Source organism: Gymnoscopelus microlampas, assembly GCF_963454915.1.
Source record: "Gymnoscopelus microlampas genome assembly, chromosome: 23".
In the NCBI taxonomy this organism is placed as follows: Eukaryota; Metazoa; Chordata; class Actinopteri; order Myctophiformes; family Myctophidae; genus Gymnoscopelus; species Gymnoscopelus microlampas.
In genome coordinates, this window is record NC_139960.1 from 12,563,978 (window position 1) to 12,579,511 (window position 15,534).

General features: G+C 41.9%; 1 protein-coding gene across 10 annotated transcripts in view; it reads right to left on the reverse strand.

The window, feature by feature from the left end:
- flncb (filamin C, gamma b (actin binding protein 280)) overlaps nt 1–15,534 on the reverse strand; it is a gene marked incomplete at its 3' end in the record, with an annotated part of 95,543 nt that overhangs the window by 9,022 nt on the left and 70,987 nt on the right. For 2 of the 10 annotated variants that reach the window (XM_084050200.1, XM_084050196.1), the window contains 15 exons: nt 13,331–13,520; nt 12,883–12,906; nt 12,026–12,267; nt 10,818–10,910; nt 9,352–9,451; nt 8,558–8,698; nt 6,132–6,260; nt 5,716–5,889; nt 5,335–5,496; nt 4,513–4,716; nt 3,810–3,962; nt 3,441–3,563; nt 2,200–2,469; nt 921–1,199; nt 119–256 (listed from right to left, as the gene is read on the reverse strand). In XM_084050200.1, the coding sequence (XP_083906326.1) occupies nt 119–256; nt 921–1,199; nt 2,200–2,469; nt 3,441–3,563; nt 3,810–3,962; nt 4,513–4,716; nt 5,335–5,496; nt 5,716–5,889; nt 6,132–6,260; nt 8,558–8,698; nt 9,352–9,451; nt 10,818–10,910; nt 12,026–12,267; nt 12,883–12,906; nt 13,331–13,520 (2,422 nt within the window). Of the gene's footprint in view, nt 1–118; nt 257–920; nt 1,200–2,199; nt 2,470–3,440; nt 3,564–3,809; nt 3,963–4,512; nt 4,717–5,334; nt 5,497–5,715; nt 5,890–6,131; nt 6,261–8,557; nt 8,699–9,351; nt 9,452–10,817; nt 10,911–12,025; nt 12,274–12,882; nt 12,907–13,330; nt 13,521–15,534 lie in introns of all 10 variants that reach the window. The other 8 variants (XM_084050199.1, XM_084050194.1, XM_084050202.1 and 5 more) reach the window with 4 other exon arrangements.

Here is a 15,534-nt window from a genome sequence, read left to right on the forward strand (position 1 = left end):
TACTGTATATTGAATGACACAACATTCTTTTATTAAAATGATGACCCTGTCAGAACATCTTGTAGAGTTGTGAGATCCTGTGACTGTCTGGTTAACACGCACTACATAAGTCTCTCACCAGGTTCTTGGACCACGTAGGCAACTCCACAGGACCCATCCTTCCTGTCTTCAAAGGTGATCTCGGCCTTGCTGGGCCCTTCTACAGCGATGGACAGACCACCAGCGCCCGCCTCCCTGGTCCAGATACTGAACTCAGCTGCAAACATGGCAAACAGAAGTCACATTATCCTCTAGTGGCGCACCTCAGTACTGCATAGTTTCAGCAGCTTTTGTGATGATAACTTGGAGAATACTGGTAAATAGGCAATTCATATACAGGTATACTATATATTATGCAGTGGTGGAACAACGCTCACATGTTTTACTTAAGTAAAATTATCAATACTGCAATGTAGAAATTGTAGAAAAGTAAAAGTCCGGAAATTAAAAAAATTACTCGTAAAAGTACAAAAGTATTGGTATGAAAATGTACTCAAAGTATCAAAAGTAGAAAGTACTCATTATGCAGAATGTCCCATTTCACAAGTTTTCAAATGTATAAAATGTAAAAAAATATTTTGAAAATAGCAGATCTACAAGCTCAGTGAGCTTGTAAATCGGCTATTTTCAAATGGCCAAAATGTATATTACAAAGTAACTAGTAACTAAAGTTTTCAAATAATTGCAGTGGAGTACAAAAGTACAATATTTGCCTCTGCGATGTAGTATAAGTAAAAGTACTGAGAATTGGAAACACTCCTGTAAAGTGAAAACACCTCAAAATTGTACTTAAGTACAGCACTTGAGTAAATGTACTTAGTTACTTTCCACCACTGATATATATATATATATAACGTCCTATATTGCCAGCCAAACCATACCTGGTATCCCCGCCACGCCCCTCTCCAGGCCCACGCCCCCGGCCCGGACCTTGTGCGACCCCCCCTCGCCGAGGGGCCCCACGGTGAACTGGAAGGGGCTCCCGGGCACGTGCTGGCCCCGGTACTTGACGTTGACGGTGTGGGGCCCCATCTCCTGCGGGATGAAGCGGACGCTGTACGCGCTGTCCTCTCCCTCGATGATCTCGGCGTCCTCCGTCTTGCCCCCCGGGCTGGTCACCTGGGCCGTCATCTCCTTGGTCCCCGACTGGTCACCGCCGCCTTGGACACGATGATGGAGGGAAAAGAGAGAAAAGACAAGGAAAGGAGAGGAGAAAAAAAAACATGGGAGGAAATAAAAGGAGAGTTTGGGGGGGAAGAAGAGAGGAGGATACCAGGAAGTGGAAAAAAGTGGTGGATGGGGGGTGAGAGGGAATGGCAAATTGAGGAAGAGGTGAAGGAAGGTAGTAGATGATGATGATAAAGGATGAAGAAGAGGAGGAGGAGGGGATGAAAAGAGAGAAATAAGTATGTTTTTTCTTTTTTTTTCAAAAACCCATTCGATCCGGGAACGCATCTGTTGTTGTCGTTTTAAAGATTTCTTTGGGGCTATTCGAAAATAGCAGATCTACAAGCTCATAGCGCGGCACTCGGTGCCGTGCTATGAGCTTGTAGATCTGCTATTTTTTTAAATCATGAACATTTGGCAAAATATTTGGCGGACATTTGTAAGTAAAATCTTTGCTTCTGAGGATCCCTGGAACTAACTATTTTACAAACGTTCGCTTTAAAAAATATATATTCCAAGATTTGCACAAATTTTCAAAAATTGCAGATCTACAAGCTCATAGCAAGCTGTGCCGCGCTATGAGCTTGTATATCTGCTATTTTTCAATAGCCCAAAACGTCTTAAAATGACACAAATGATGCTTTCCCGGTCTTGAACGGTCAACAAATGGTCTTGCAGAGCTCAATGTATTTTCCGCTCACAGTCAGACACATGGACACATACATCATTCAGCATGTGCTGAACATTATAGACGATCAGACATGGGGTTGTTGTTGGTTGTTGATGAAATAACCAAAGACATGTTACATGTTAAATAAAGTTAGTTGACACTTATCCTGAGTGACATACAATCAATTTGATTTGTAAAAAAAAAAGGAATAGAAAAAAAGGCAGTGGTTAATGACGCATATGTACTTGAAGGGATAGTTCACCCCCAAAATGACTTTTTTTTCTCCTATAGATTAGTCACCCCATGGACACACACACACACACCCTCTTGCTGTGGCTGTCGGCCGGAGGAGGAGGATTGGATTCCACTGAAGCCGGTGGTGGTCAGGCTCTCCCGGCCCAGGAACTCTCCGAATACGTCCCTGAACGGGTCTCCCCCCACCTGGGTGCTCTCCTCCACGCGCACCTCCCTCTTGGTCTCGCCCGCGCGGGTCTTACTGATTTCCGTGCGCTCGGTGCGCGTGTACGTGTGGCTGCTGCGCGTGAACGTCCGCGTCAGACGCTCCTGCGCCGAAACCATCTGAAACCAGTTGCCTACAGCAGGGCAGGAGGAGGAAGAACGAAGGAGCAGAGGAAAGGAAACAAGGGAGAGCGTTGGGATATAGAGGGGCTTTGACGAAGGCAACATGGAGGGTTTAAGATGCTAGAGCAGCGTTTCTCAACCGGCCACAAAGTGGTTTGTTTGTGAGGTATTCTGCCAGGATCACATACAAAATTGACCTTAAAGGTGCTATAGACAACAGTCAACCACTAGATGTATCACTATACAATCCACATCACTACACCTCTGTGGCATAAGGTTCCTTATTTCCCTAAGAGTAGTCAGGTAGTTTGCACAACACAGCACCTGCCTCCACGTGTCTGTTTAGGGGGAAATTAAAACCTTCCCCAATGAAAACAGAAGCAACATGGATAATGGCCAATATGAGATGACAAACGTAAAAAAAAAACAACATAATAATAATAATGATAATAATAATAGAAAAAAACATAATTTTGGACCCAAACAAAATTATTACAATTATAATTTCACAGTCATAATAAAGGTTTTTCGTGATACTTTTTTTCTACCTAAAAATGTTACCAAAATATATATATATATATATATATATATATATATATATATATATATATATATATATATATATATATATATATATATATATATAATATGACAAAATGAATGTAATGAGCCTGTCTGTTTGTCTGTTTCTATGTCTGCATCTGTCTGCAAATTTGTCCACCAGAGGGTGCTGAGGAGGCACACATATGCACACCTTTGCTTTGTATTTTTCTCTTCATAGTAATAGCCCAATATTCAGTACCATGAATGTACTGAACCAGTTGAGAAGCACTGTGCTACAGAAAGCATACTGAGCACATTAGGAAGGCAACAGGACAGAGAGATAGATGTAGTTGTTGTGGGGGTAGGGGGTAGGGGGTGGGGGGGGTTGCTAGGCAGAATTGAAGCCTGGCGTTTCTACTGTAATAATAATGGTACCCACCTGGTATTTTGAGGTTGAGGTCACAGGTGCTGCCGATGGTAGCGATGGAGGGCGCCTGTCTCTTGCGGGTGATGCTCTCCTTCATCCTGCCCTCGCCGTACACCTTCACCGTGAACGGGCTTCCTGTCGGGACAGACGGGTCAATATAATCTGCTGTCACATCTTCATAATTGAGTAAACATTATCAGAGTGTTTAACATATATGAATATAAGACTTTACTTTACACCACTGGACAAACAATAGTGTCACTCACTCATTCACTTAGAACATCTCTGGACAACTATATTCATATTTAACATGGTATAATAATGCAGATTTATACACTTGTAAAATCCCATATGCCACAGAGCGTCCATCCTTTTATGTACCTGGGACATGCTGGTCAGCGAACTTGATGTTGATGATGTAGTTGCCCGGCTCGGTGGGACAGTAGGTGACCTTACACGTCCCGTCCTCCACGTCCTCGCAGTTGATGTCCACTTTACTGGGGCCCTCGATGGACAAACCCAGACCGCCGTAACCTGGAGGAGAGGAGGGGACAGAGAGGGTGGCGTAGGAGACAAGAAGTGAATAACCTAGGTTGTACAAAATGGTATGATATCGAAAGCTGAAGTACTTATGGTGTCGGTCCACCTTGTAACTGGTGTCGGCGTTTTTAAAGTGCACCTTAAGCCATACAATCCGGGAACGCTCAAGATTTCTTAGGCTATTCAAAAAAAATAGCAGATCTACAAGCTCGTAGCGCGGCACCGAGTGCCGCGATACGAGCTTGTAGATCTGCTATTTTTGAAAAATCGTGCAAAGTTGTGCAAATGTATATGTATGTATATATATTTTTAAAGCGAACATTTGTAACTCAAATCTTTGCTTCTGGGGGTCCCTGGAACAACATATTTGACAAATGTTCGCTTTGGAAAACCAAGATTCCAAGTAGTCTGAGGTTGATGAGGGCCCTCAATGATGCCGTGGTTCATAGATGGTTTATCTATGATCTATGATATGGTTTATCTATCATAACATGCAGTTATAGGCCCAGAACAGACCCCAGAATTCCTAGCATTTAATGCTCACCAGCGTTCCTCGTGTCGACGATGAACTCGGCCACCTCGAAGGTGTGCCCCTCCACCAGGCCCTGTCCGTAGACCTTCACCTTGCTGGCGTCCCCGATCTCCGACTGTCCCACCATGATCTTGAACGGACTGTTGGTCACGTGCTTGCCGTTCTTTTTCACGCTGACCACGTGTTCCCCCACTTCCTTGGGAGTGAAGGATATGCCTGAGGAAAAAAAGAGATACAGGAGCAAACCCAATAATAAGAAACATGGACAGACTAAAGGGTCAATACGTGTGCCTTCCGGAATTTGTTTCGGACGGGTAAATGATACGTAACTACAACTAACTACCGACCAGTGGTGGAAAAAGTACTCACATTTTGTACTTTTTGTACAAGTAAAACTATCAATACTGCAATGTAGAAATACTCTGTTACAAGAAAAAGTCCAGAATTCAAAATTGACTTGAGTAAAAGTACAAAAGTATTGTTATCAAAATGTACTTAAAGTACCAAAAGTAGAAAGAGCTCATTATGCAGAATGTCCCATTTTCAAATGTATAAAAAAACTTTTGAAAATAGCAGATCTACAAGCTCACAATGCGTCGCATCGCTATTTTCAAATGGCCAAAATGTATAGTGTAAATATATGTATATGTAAAGTACAAATACCTAAACATTGTACTTAAGTAAATGTACTTAGTTACTTTACACCACTGAAAATGACGTCATTCAGAACTTCTGATGGGTGGTCTCAGAAGTCAGAACTTTTTTTCCGACACTCCTACACCCCGAGACGTCGTGAAATACAAAAATACAATAAAGTACGCCACGTTGGCTCACCGATATGACGATTGGGCAGCCTCTTGAGCAGGCAGGGCTCCTCGTGTCCCGACGGCGCCCGGATAGTGGCGGTGAGGCTGCTCAGGTCCGTCTCCGTGATCTTCAGAGACACGTCTGTCGCCGTGCCGACGTTGAGCTGCGACGTCCTCAGAGAGTCGTCACCTGGAGAGATGAGACGGAGAGAGAACGACACAAAGAGAGACGAGATGGATTAGTTTATCACACACACACACACACACACACACACACACACACACACACACACACACACACACACACACACACACACACACACACACACACACACAGACACACACACACACACACACACACACACACACACACACACACGCACACGCGCTCGTGCGGTAAGGTAGGTACCAGTGATCTTGGCGGTGAAGGGACTGCCGGGGATGTGCTTGTCGTCGAACTTGACTATGATGTTGTAGTCTCCCGGAGCGGTGGGCAGGTAGGACACGGTGCACGTCCCGTCCTTGTTGTCTTTACAGCTGATCTCTGCTTTGGAGGGGCCCTCCACCGCTAGAGACAGACCACCTGGAGGTCATATAAAGCACATGGCAGGATGAGATGGGTCAAAAACACATATATAGCCTGTTACTATAGCTGTGAGGACTCTGGCAATGACCTCCGTGCAAACAGTGGTGGAAAGTAGCTATGTACATTAATACTCAAGTACTTAAGTACAATTTTGAGGTACTTTTAACTTTACTGGAGTATATTTTTTTTTTAATATACTTTTACTTCTACTTCCACTACATCTCAGAGGCATAACTTACCTTCCCCGGCGTCCTTGGTAACGATGGTGAAGGCAGCAGGTCTGTTGACCATGCCGTGGCTCAGCCCAGGACCGTAGGCTGTCACGTGACCACTGTTAATGGCGTCCACGTAGAACTGGAGAGGACTTCCTGGAAGAAACAAAGGGCACCAACGCGCTTTACACATGCATACCAATTTCAGCAAAATGATGTGTTGACTCATACCGTACTTGCATCTCAAAGTCTCAGATGTACCGTAAAACCTCTAATAGTGACCTCTATTCAAATAAAAAACGGGCCTATATCAATGACCGGGGGCGTTGTTAAAACAAGCAAATACAAGCCGGTCTGCTAATACAAGCCTCTTTTTTTCTTTTCTTTTCTTTTTAAGTCTCAAGAGGGCACTGTTTACTAAAATACCCATATAGTTATATGAAGATGCGTGACCCGTCCCAGACTTTATACTTCCTTAGTTAAAATGACCAGTGACCACCTGTAACTGACACAAAATGTTGATTTATTCATTCTGATCTGTTTGAAAAATAAAAATATAGGCCTCTCTCTTGTACATGCCTCCTTTCAATAAAAGCCTGGTACCCACTACAGTCGAAACAAATACAAGCCCGGGTCATTATTAGAGGATTTACGGTAAGACATGCTTATAGCGACTTTTGCCCAAACCCTTTCCTACAAAAGGAAAGAGTTTTGACCCTTCTCTGTCACGGCACTGACTTTTATTAATGGCATAGCTGTGGAGACTGTAAGCCAATATTGGCCCCACTCTGGATGACAAATGTACTTTTGATGCCAACACTGACTACATCTGCACAAAGGACAATCAGAGACATGTTTTTCTTAAGAAAGTTGAGGGGTTTCAATGTTGATATATCTTGAAAATGTTTTATTGAGACATTTTTTTTATTTTTGCAATGATTTGTTGATTTGGCAACCTCAGCACGGTTAAGAAAGTTGAGGGGTTTCAATGTTGATAGATCTTGAAAATGTTTTATTGAGACATTTTTTTTATTTTTGCAATGATTTGTTGACTTGGCAACCTCAGCACGGTTAACACAAATAAACTGGGAATGATTGTTACATTTTGCCAAAAGACCCATTGGCAACGACTTGAATGATCTTGGCCGATGTCTATCAAGTTAGAGCCACTCATAGGGCAAAGGCAATCCTGGTGGCGTATTCAACACCCTATTCATGGCATCAGGGAGGAGGCACGTTTAAGGGCCAAATCAAACAGATATCTGAGATAATTTTTGTTCCCTCGGCTGTTTGGCTTTTTAATAAGCTGTGTAGGCCTAGTTGCTATGTCACACACACTTTAACGAAGGACTGATGGACTTTTAATTGTTTTTATAGTGTCACGCACACTTTAACAAAGTACTGATGGACTTTTAATTGTTTTTATAGCTCATCGCAACTTGTGTGTTATATGTATTTATTAATGTGTTTATTTTCTATGATTTATTGTGTTGATTTTTTAATAAGCTGTCGGCCTAGTTGCTATGTCACACGCACTTTAACGAAGGACTCATGGACTTTTAATGTTTTATAGTGTCACTCACACTTTAACAAAGGGACTGATGGTCTTTTAATGTTTTTATAGCTCATCGCAACTTGTGTGTTTATATGTATTTATTTATGTGTTTGTTTTTTTATGATTTATTGTGTTGACTACTGTTGCAACACAAATTGCCCCACAAGGACAATAAATACTATTCAATCCAATCCAATACTGGCATGGTTGTCTTGTACATAGACTATGTTGCATTGATAGACTTTGATAGAACCTCTCTTAGCAAAATAGTTATGCATGTGTGTGTGTGTGTGTGTGTGTGTGTGTGTGTGGATGTGCATGCGCCTGCCTGCCTCCTTGGTACGTGCATGTGAGTGTTTGTGACATACAGTACCAGTGGTGTAAAGTAACTACAGTAAGTGCATTTACTCAAGTACTGTGCTTAAGTAAGATTTTGAGGAATTGGAATTGTTTACTTTAGTGGGGGTATTGCCAATTTTCAATACTTTTAGTTCTACTCCACTACATCTCTGAGGAAAATATTGTACTTTTACTCCACTACAATTATTTGAAAACTTTAGTTGATAGTTACTTTGCAGAAGTATTATATTCTAAAACATTCATTAACCACTTCAGCCCTATTTTATACCTAGGCTATTTGAAAATAGCCGATCTACAAGCTCACAACGCGTCGCATCGCGACGCGTTGTGAGCTTGTAGATCTGCTATTTTCAAACATTTTAGTACTTTTACTTTTGCTACTTAAAGTATATTTTAATGCCAATACTTTTGCACTTTCACTCAAGCAACATTTTGAACACAGGCCTTTTACTTGTAACAGAGTATTTCTACATTGCGGTATTGATACTTTAACTCAAGTAAAAAATGTGAGCACTTTTTTTCCACCACTGCACAGTACCTGGGATGTGGTTGCCGTCGTATTTGATGTCCATCTCGTGCAGGCCTTTCTCCGTAGGGGAGTACTTGACCGTGACCGTGCCGTCCTTGTTGTCGGTGATGTTGGGCCGGGCCGTCTTACCGGACGGCATGCGCACTTCACCTGTGTAGTGAGTTAGAATCCACATTATTATAGCAGCCTTTCAGCTTCTCTCATCTCATAGTCTCTTTTTTTCCCCTGCATCGTCTCCACCCTATTCTCAAATAAAGCGGAGATGCCGCTTTAGCCCTTTTAGAGCGGGAACGCATCTGTGTGTCATTTTTCATTTCTTTGGCTATTCAAAAATAGCAGATATACAAGCTCATAGTTTTTTTTTTTAAAGCAAACATTTTTAACTCAAATCTTTGCTTCTGGGGGAAAAAAACGAATGTTGCTATAATCAGTTGTTCTCAAACTTTTTCATGTCAAGGGCCCCCAAAAATGATATGTATTTGCGCGCGGACCCCCATCTCAAAATATGTCGTTCCAGGGACCCCCCAGAAGCAAAGATTTGAGTTAAAGATTTTCGCTTTCGAAAAATAATAATATATGTATTCAGATTCAAGATTTGCACAAATTTTCACGATTTTTCAAAACAAAATAGCAGATCTACAAGCTCATAGCGCGGCACTCGGTGCCGCGCTATGAGCTTGTATATCTGCTATTTTTTTTAATAGCCCAAAGAAAAAAAGAAAAAAGACACAGATGCCTTTCCCCCGGTCTAAAAGGGTTAAAGCAAAGCAAAGCAAAGCAAACAGGAGTCTTAATAATCTTACCTGTGATTTCTCCCTTCTGGACGGTGAAGGGAATGACCAGACTGAAGGGGCGGAGCATGGGCTCCATCCCATCGCCCGGGGTGACGGGCTCCTCCGTGGCCTATTAAAGAGGACAGATGGAAAGGTGGGGGGGAGGGTTATTTTACATTCTGGGCCTGGAGCCTAGGAGGAGGAGGAGGGTGGAAGAAGAAGAAGGTATAATGGCAGCCAGGGGAGCAGCAGGCTTTGCCCCCCGCCCCGCATACACAGGACAGCAAGAGGATGACGATGGCCACAGATAGGCTTAAAGGGAAAGTTTGTTTTCTTCTTCTTCTTTTTTTTTAAAGGGAAAGTTCACCCAAACAAAAATCCTTTTCTCTATCGATTAGTCTCCCCATGGAGACTTGAATTCATGGATATTTTTTTTTGTTTTTGTCACATTCATGCCAATAATTGCATGACCAGCGGACCGGTATAGGCAGTAGTTCCGGTAGGAAGACACAAAGGAGACTCTTTGCGTCTCCTACCGGAACCGCTGCCGGTCATCAAATTATTGGTTTAGGAATGCGACAAAAACTAAAAAAATATCCATGAATTGAAGTCTCCATGGGGTGACTAATTGATCGAACATTTTGGGGGTGAACTACCCCTTTAATAGACAGAGGCTGACGGACAAAAGCGATCATGCAGCTGAAACGATCACGCTGGAGAGAAAGGAGAAAAGTCCATTTCTGTGTCACGTTCTTGACACTATGAAGCTTCAGCAGGGCATAAGGGGTATAAGGAGGCATAAGGACAGGCCAGGGCATAAGGGGTAGAGCGACTGAAAACTAAAAGTGATGCATGTAAAGTGAAAGGCAGTGGTGGAAAGTAACTGAGTACATTTACTCAAGTACTGTACTTTTTTACTTTACTGGAGTATTTGCAATCTTCAGTACTTTTACTTCTACTCCACTACATCTCAGAGGCAAATATTGCACTTTTACTCCACTACAATTATTTGAAAACTTTAGTTACTGATTACTTTGTAGATTTTTTGATTATTAATACAAAACAATACATGAACCACTTCAGCCCTACATACATTTCGGCCATTTGAAAATGGCCGATCTACAAGCTCACAATGCGTCACGATGCGACGCATTGTGAGCTTGTAGATCTGCTATTTTCAAAAGATCTTTTATACATTTGAAAACTTGTGAAATGGTACATTCTGCATAATGAGTACTTTCTACTTTTGGCGCTTTTAAGTACATTTTGACACCAATGCTTTTGCACTTTTACTCAAGTACATTTTGAATTCCGGACTTTTACTTGTAACAGATTGTATTGTATGTAACAATGTATTTGTTACATTGCAGTATTGATACTTTTACTTAAGTAAAACAAAATTAGTACTTTTTCCCACCACTGGTGAAAGGTAGAAGTGACAGTATGGAACAGGGAGACAGCTTGGAGTGGTGGAGATGTGTTTTTTTTATGTATACCCAGTGAGGAGGGTAGCCCACGTAGGGAGAGAAGGGCTGAGATAACTGCAGTTTGTCACATGGCTCTTCTATTATAGGGATGGTGTCACTGGCCTAAGCAAGGGGAAGGAAGGTATAAACATAACCACACACAAACACGAGCACAATCATGGTGTCCTGTAGTCTTAGTAAGAGTTACACACCAAGATTAGGGCTGTGAATCGTCTGCTATCTCATGATTCGATTCGATTCCGATTCTTGGGGTCACAATTCCGATTTTTACCGATTTTTTCAAAACAAACAATTCTCGATTCAAAAACGTCTTTTTTTCTGATTCAAAATCGATTCGTATTAAAATCTTTCCCACACCCCTAACCAAGATATCTACATAATATGATGACATGTGTCCAGTTTATTAGATATCCTTCTAGTACTTGTTCTCCTCCAACATTTCCTTGGCTTCCTACTGTTTACCCCACGTATTGCCTGTGTGCTGCCCATTTATTGGTCTGCAACTTTCTCGGCTCTCCTTTTTCAACGTCATTTTAAGCTCCAAGACTTTTGCTTGATGTTTGCTTGTACAGCATCTGTCCTTTTGTGAGGAATTGGAGACATGACTTATTACAATCACTCATTTAGCCTGTTTTATCAATCAATTAAATGTGATACCTTATGTAATTTAGATTGATAAATACACTTAGTACACTTTTGCTTAAAAAGTGTGCGTAGGTCATTAACAGTATCAGAAAACATCCATGTAAGGCCGACTTAACAAACACAGGTGTACCTCATTAATAGTTTTATGCACGCAATGTGAAACTATGTCAACAATGATAAAAACAACAGGAATGTTAACAATTGTTAACCCATTAAGACCGCGAACGCATCTGTGTCATTTTCAGATGTCTTTGGCTATTCAAAGAAATAGCAGATCTACAAGCTCATAGCGCGGCACCGAGTGCTGCGCTATGAGCTTGTAGATCTTTGAATATATACTTTTTAAAGCGAACATTTGTAACTCAAATCTTTTCCTCTGGGGGTCCCTGGAACAACATATGCTTGTAGATCTGCTATTTTTTGAATAGCCAAAGAAATCTTAAAATGACACAGATCTTAATGGATTAATAATATTCCACACAGTTCGCGGTCCAAAAAAAAAAAAAACGTAACGATCTGCAAAAAGTCTTATCGCGGGGTCGTCTTTTGAGGACGTGCTGCACACTACTCACCACCACGTGGAAGGGACTGTTGGGGATCTGCTCGCCGCCGAAGCGTATGGTGATGACGTATTTCCCCGGCTCGGGCGCCACATAGTAGATGTCGAACGTCCCGTCGGCGTTCTCCACCACGTCCACGTCCAGCTCGGCGCCGTCGGGCGTGGAGACCTTGCACGTGACCTTCCCTTTGCCGGCGGCCTTGGCGTCCACGGTGATGACCGTCTCCTCGCCGATCTGGATGGTGGGGCCGAGGCCTGATCCTGTCAAGAAGGCGACAGACACCATGAGGATGAGAGGGGTTCACCGCGGCCGGGCCGGGGCCATGCGCCTCCAAAAACGTGCCGGAAAAAGTACTCTATTTTTTTTTACTTAAGTAAAAGTATCGATACTGCGATGTAGAAATACTCAAGTAATACTACAAGCAAAAGTCCGGAATTCAAAATTGACTTGAGTAAAAGTAGAAAAGTAATCAAAATGTACTTGAAAGTACCAGAAGTAAAAGTACTCATTATGCAGAATGTCCTATTTCACAAGTTTTCAAATGTATACAAATCTTTTGAAAATAGCAGATCTACAAGCTCACAATGCGTCGCATCGCGACGCATTGTGAGCTTGTAGATCGGCTATTTTCAAATGGCTGAAATGTATATAGGGCTGAAGTGGTTATTGTGTGTTTTGTAATAATAATCCAAATCTACAAAGCAACTAGTAATTCAAGTTTTCAAATAATTGTCGATGTAGTGGAGTAGAAGTAAAAATATTGGAAATTAAAGAAAGTTAAGAATAAATACCTCACAATTGAGTAAATTTACTTAGATACTTTACACCACTGCAGAGAGCGCAAGAAACAATAAAAAAAAGACACTCACCCAATCCGTGTCCTCCAATAGACACTGCGTGGAAATAAAAAAATCAATAATTAAAAAAATACATATGAAAACATTAAATGTTTTTTGACTGAATAATGTGGATACATGTTTTCATTAAAGGAGTAGTTCACCCAAAAAATTACTTATTTTCTATCAATTACGCACCCCATGAAGCATTGAATTCATGGAGATTTTTTTATTTTTGTCGCATTCATAAGCCAATAATTTGATGACCAGCAGAAAGATGCTAATGTATCGGTATAGGAGACTCAAAGGAGACGCTTTGACCGCTGGTCATCAAATGATTGGCTCAGGAATGTGACAAAAAACAAACAAATCTCCATGAATTCAATGCTTCATGGGGTCTGGAATTGATAGAAAATAAGTAATTTTTTGGGTGAACTACTCCTTTAACACTGCAAGCATATTCAACACATGGGTCCTTTACCTGTGACCAGGCATTTGCTGGCGTCCCCAGATGGCAGGGCGTGGATGCGGTAGGGCGAGTACGGGATCTCGTCTCCGCCGTACTTGATGGTGATGGTGTAGCGGCCCGTCATGTCGGGGACGTAGGACACCGTGTACGTCCCGTCCCTGTTGTCCCTGATGTTAGCTTTCTTGGGCTTACCCTCGGGGTCCTGGAGGAGGCCACAGGGACACGAATAAGTTTGTGTGTGTTTTAAGGTGTGCGTGTTAAGGTGTATGCGTTAACCCATTAAGACCGGGGAAGCATCTGCGTAATTTTCTTATTTCTTTGGGCTATTAAAAAACGGCAGATATGCAAGCTCATAGCGCCGAGTGCAAGCTCATAGCGCTATGAGCTTGAAGATCTGCAATTTTGTTTAAATCGTGATAAATGTGTGCATATCTATGAATATATATTCTACAAATGTCTTCTGAAAAAACTAATGTTGCTACTGTATATGTGGTTCCCAAACTTTTTCATGTCAAATGATATGTATTTCGCCACAAACCCCCATCGTAAAATATTTTGTTCCAGGACCCCCCAGAAGCAAATATTTGAGTAAAAAATGTTGTATGTTAAAAAATATACAGTATATATTCAAAGATCGGATTCAAAGAAGGTGTGTGTGTGTGTGTGTGTGTGTGTGTGTGTGTGTGTGTCTCTCCGATAAATTGCTAATTTGAGCGTCATCATCATCTCCTTTACAAGGCATCACACACAGCGATGTACAATGCAGGGTGGGATGGATGGATGGATGGATGGATGGGGTGATGGAGGCAAAGTTTAGGAAGCACTACTCCCGGTTAGAGCTCTGGAAGCTACATTAGTCAGTCCACAGAGAGACAGTCAGTCAGGGGATGGGGGGACAAAGGAGGAACATTCTATGCTGCCTTCTGCTAAATGAAAAAAGGGGGAAACTTGCACTTCCACATCAAAACCCCCCCCCCCCCTACACTACACCCCCGCACATCTCTGCCCCGTGCCCCCAGGTGTTTGGATGTGCAAAGTTTTAAAAAGACGTCCAGCTCACGTCACTCTCCCGACGCGAAAGTGAAGTTCTGCAGGCGGCTATATGCCCTCAGAAACCTATTACACATTTACGGACTCAAAAACACTCACAAGTAGACCATACTACATATACTATCAATAGGGAGTCATTAAAGTTTTATTTTAACTCATAGCCGCAGCCTGCCATTGACGAGTTCCCTCGTCAGATTCTACTAAGGCGCAGCCTGCCACTGACGAGGCTGACAATCTATGTATTTTCAGTGGTTTTCCACCAGATGGCGCTGTTCGCTACCCTGTGAATGATGCTTTCACTGCCAGATGACGACAGACCCGGAATTGACGTAATTTTTTAAAAAAACTCTCGTTTACTTCCTGTTTATTTCCTGTGGGAATCTGGCTTTATCTCCGTTCCCGTTGTTTTTTTGGCAAAAACAAGGCACGTTCAACTGCCCACAACTAGGTAATGGATTACCGCGACGGGATACTTTTTTTCCCGAGAGTCCCGAGACCCCCGTGCGTGTAATGAGACGATCGCCGTGAGGACAGCGGTCGCGGAAAATATTCCATGATTTTTCAAAGGTTGGTAAAATCACTTGTTTTCGCTGGCAGTAGCGTCACTACATCATTGGCATCACACTATTACTCTGGCAGTTAAAGAGTTAATTAGGGTGAGATTCAATTAATTAGGCATTAGAGACTGGGAAACTGAGAAAAGCAACTTAAGAATGTTGACTTTCGACTAGCTCAGTGGTGGAAAAAGTACTCAAATTCTTTACTTAAGTAAAAGTACCAATACTGCAATATAAAAATACTCTGTTACAAGTAAAAGTCCAGAATTAAAAATGTACTTGAGTAAAAGTACAAAAGTATTGGCATCAAAATGTACTTAAAGTACCAAAAGTAAAAGTACTAAATATTTGAAAATAGCCGATCTACAAGCTCACAACGCGTCGCGATGCGACGCGTTGTGAGCTTGTAGATCTGCTATTTTCAAATAGCCTAGGTTTAAAATAGGTTTAAAGTGGTTAATGTATGTTTCATTATATCATAATTTATATCTGAAAAGTAACTAGTAACTAAAGTTTTCAAATAAATGTAGTGGAGTAAAAGTGCAACATTTGCCTCTGAGATGTAGTGGAGTAGAAGTAAAAGTATTGGAAATTGGAAATACTCAAGTA